The 3,455-nt window shown below is 51.4% G+C and overlaps 1 protein-coding gene across 1 annotated transcript; it reads left to right on the top strand.

Moving 5' to 3' along the window:
* Positions 1-319: 319 nt before the first annotated feature.
* PHALS_11807 (uncharacterized protein) lies at positions 320-579 on the top strand (the record flags this gene model as incomplete). Its single annotated transcript, XM_024727233.1, has 2 exons — positions 320-475; positions 541-579. 2 exons carry the CDS (start codon positions 320-322, stop codon positions 577-579), a joined length of 195 nt encoding a protein of 64 aa, XP_024577831.1.
* Between the last annotated feature and the right edge of the window lie 2,876 nt (positions 580-3,455).

Genomic DNA, 3,455 nt, shown 5'->3' on the forward strand with positions numbered 1-3,455 from the left:
TCCAGCCCCTGCTGTCAACAATGATGGATCAAGGACTATATCCTCATGTGTTGTACGCACATATTTTCAGAACGATGAGATCCACGAAGCCGGTTCTCGTAGTAAGCGGATTAGCCGCTCTCAATATTCGTCATGAATGAGTCCATCATGGAGATCCCCGAAGAGCACTGAGTGCGAGGAGTAAAGCAGTTGTTTTGGCAGTAGTGTGGATTGTTTCATCCATTGTTCAGGTGTTGAGTACAGACTAGTTACGGGTCTGGTATCTGGGTAAAAAAAGGCTTCATGAAAGTGACCTGATCGAAGCCAAATATTGCTTCATATGCCCATATGGACGGTTTCTTGCGTGCGAGGTCCGAAGCAGATTCATGACAAGAAATTGAATTTTCCCACTGACATAAGCTTCTGCGTCATAAATAAGAAGAACAAGTACAAAATTATTCATGCTCACCTCGTAAAAGCGCTTAAGGGCAGTATGGTATACTTACACCTTGTTTTCTTTTGCCGGCTTTGCTGATGGATGCTGTCACTTGCCCACGAGAGACAATGACATTCTTTCGACTACAGTATGTACAGAAGTAATTTGTGATGGACTCTATTTGAGGTCAGAGCATCAGTGACGCTCCGGCAATACTGTCACATTTATCTTTGGAGCAAGATTTTTTTTGGATAATTTGGTTGACCGGCTCTGTAACGGAGTACTTATGATACTACTGTCTACGTGCATGCATACCGCCACGATGCTGGCATACTCTCTTCCGGATAAAGTCACAGTGACTAACTTCATGGAGGTTCCCCATCTTGGCGCGGCTCGCTTCGAAACGTCTTACGTGCGCCTTACCTTCTTCAAGGTTGTATTGGGTGCCGCATTAGATACGAATTTCCACCTATGTGCCAAGAAGGTTGATTGGGGCAAATGAACTACGAGCGTGCCACTTTAGCCATGTTGAAAAGAAAGAGGGCGTTTTTATCTGAAAGCAGCGCCATGATACTTGCTCTGTATGTGGAGCGGGGGCTGCCGTAGCTCTTTGCTTAGAGGAAGCTTGGTTAAGGTCGGTGACCTTCGTTCTATACTTAGAACCAGTACGAGTGTAGCGGATCGCAATCCACATACTCTAAAGTAAATATAATCTTAACCCAAGACTAATTAGCTCTTCCGTTTAAAATGTAAACTGTATTTTTCGGTTTAATTTGCGGCAAAGCCGCCTATATAGGTTCTCCTAGCTGTAAAGTAAAACCTCATGAAATGTATAACTGCTGGCAGTTGAGCCACGTATTAACTTCTTGTTTGAGTGTAGCCACACCATTTTGTGGTCATACCTTATTGTGTATATCACACCATTTTGTGGCCACTTGTGTGACCCACATTCTTCATACAAGGGCACGTGCCCCGTTACACTCACCCCCATCAAGATTGTGAACACCCACAATTCACATTCAACTGTCGCCTCGAACGAGGCTCGCGTGCCTAACACACCACATCAACAACACCAGGACCTTCTTCACGAATTCTCTGCTCAATGAGCCCTGAGTCGAAGACACGAAGACACCAGCCTCGCCGGCTCCGAGAACGCCCGCGGGCAGAGCCCTTCTTCGTCTCCTGTACGCAGTGCAACATCGGACAGCACGTCCGCGGCTTCAAAGGAAGCGCATCTCAAGCTCACGGTGGCCGAGTACCACGTGGCGCATTGTCAGCGACAGGTCCACGCAACCAAAAACACAGACGCGATGTCTACTTCCGACCGGCCTGCCACGGGCGATGAACTATCTTGTTTAGGATTTGGAGGAAGTCAACGACGAGTCAGATGCTCCTTTCCCAGGATGGGAAGAAGAAAACGGCAAGGTGCCCCAGCGGCGCAACGTGAGCCCTGCTCGAATCTTGTGGACGCCGTGTCCAATTCCGAACGGAAGTGGTATTCTTACCAATCGCCCCGACGAGGCCCAGGAGCAGCAGTTGGAGGCTGCCCACAGGGCGGCTCTCATGCGCTCGTTTCCACGTTCGGTCCTAGACCCTCCGGAAGGAATACAGTTTCCGCTCGGCGGACCCCGCTACAGAAGCGAAGGACGCGATCAACCGATCGTTGGGCGTCTACGTGGTCGGGTCCCCGGTCACTACACAAGCTGAGCTTGACGAACGAAAAGCTCTCCGAGCACGCTTCTTGGCTCCTCAAGAAATCTCGTTGTATACGTACCGCACTCGACTTCGTGCACAACGAGGCGGCGCTTCTGTACCCGCGATGCGGACTATTTCTGTGGTGCTCGCCCCTGGCAAAACCGCTGCAGATGACAAAGAGCTCTTTAAGCGATGGTCGAAGCGGCACCGGAAACTTTCCTCGCTGTACAACTTACGTTTGACCCACAAGGAGGTGGACGCGCGCGTGGAAAGCCATCTTCGGTTTGAGTTTGCCAAATTCAAGGCGCGTCGCCGAATTCCTTCGGATTGTCGCCCGGCGACGTATGGGTTGATCCATCACGCTCCTGCGAGCTCTATGGTCTCTCACACGGGTGGGTCTGCGATCGCAGCAGCTCAGAGCCATAGCTTGAGCTCGGCTTATGACCCCCCGGCTTCCCTGGCTATTACCGAGAAGCGCGGGCGCACGACGATGCGAAAATCATGATCCCTCTAATCATTAGCATCCACGACGTCTGGACAGTCTTGCCTTTGTCAAACTTCAACGAGTTCTCGAAGTCGGGGTATCCCCGCCACTTCACAAGTCACTGGCTTAACTCTGGCGACGACGTCGACCACAAGACGGCCTCCGTGTTAGTGGACATCACCATTTTCGTCGAGAAGAGTCGGCGACGGACGATGACGACTGGGTCGATCGCCGTCTGGCGTCTCGCAAGTCTCTTCGAGATCTTGAGGGTGAGGCCCTTCGTGATCGGGAATCTGCTGAGCATCGTGCTGGGGTCGCATACCGCTGCGCGGAAGACCTAGAGAGCTTGGAGCACGTTGTGCACCGGCTGCCTCACATTGAGGGCTATCGCGCTCTGTCGGAGCGGCTCCTTGTCGGTGAGCAGACGAATGCGTCGCTTCATGCGAAACTGGAGCGCTTGGCGCCGTTAGAGATGGATATCGTTGCACTTTGTGCTCAAAACCAGTTGCTGGTCCATCTTCTGGGTGGTCGAGCGCCTGTGGCGCCACCGCGGCGCCAACATTTCGCGTTCACTTGCGCCGGATCTCGAAACGGCTTGAGCAAGTCTACATAAAATTACCGGGCGGGTGCGCATCCGTTTCAGATGGTTTAACGTATGCGTAAGTTCCCGCTTGACCACGACCTCAAAAGGTCCGATAAACCGCGGACTGAGCTTCGTCCTGAAGATAGCAGAGGCTGCATGTGTAGGCAGGTTTTTAGAATTAATAAAGCCAGGTCCCCGATCCTAAAGCTTTCTACTTTGTCTCTTCCTTTTTCATCTGCATATTCTTTCTGCAGGTCTTGGCTTTCAGCCATCGCATT

Source organism: Plasmopara halstedii (genome assembly GCF_900000015.1).
Source record: "Plasmopara halstedii genome assembly, contig: Scaffold_555, whole genome shotgun sequence".
NCBI lineage: Eukaryota > Oomycota > Peronosporomycetes > Peronosporales > Peronosporaceae > Plasmopara > Plasmopara halstedii.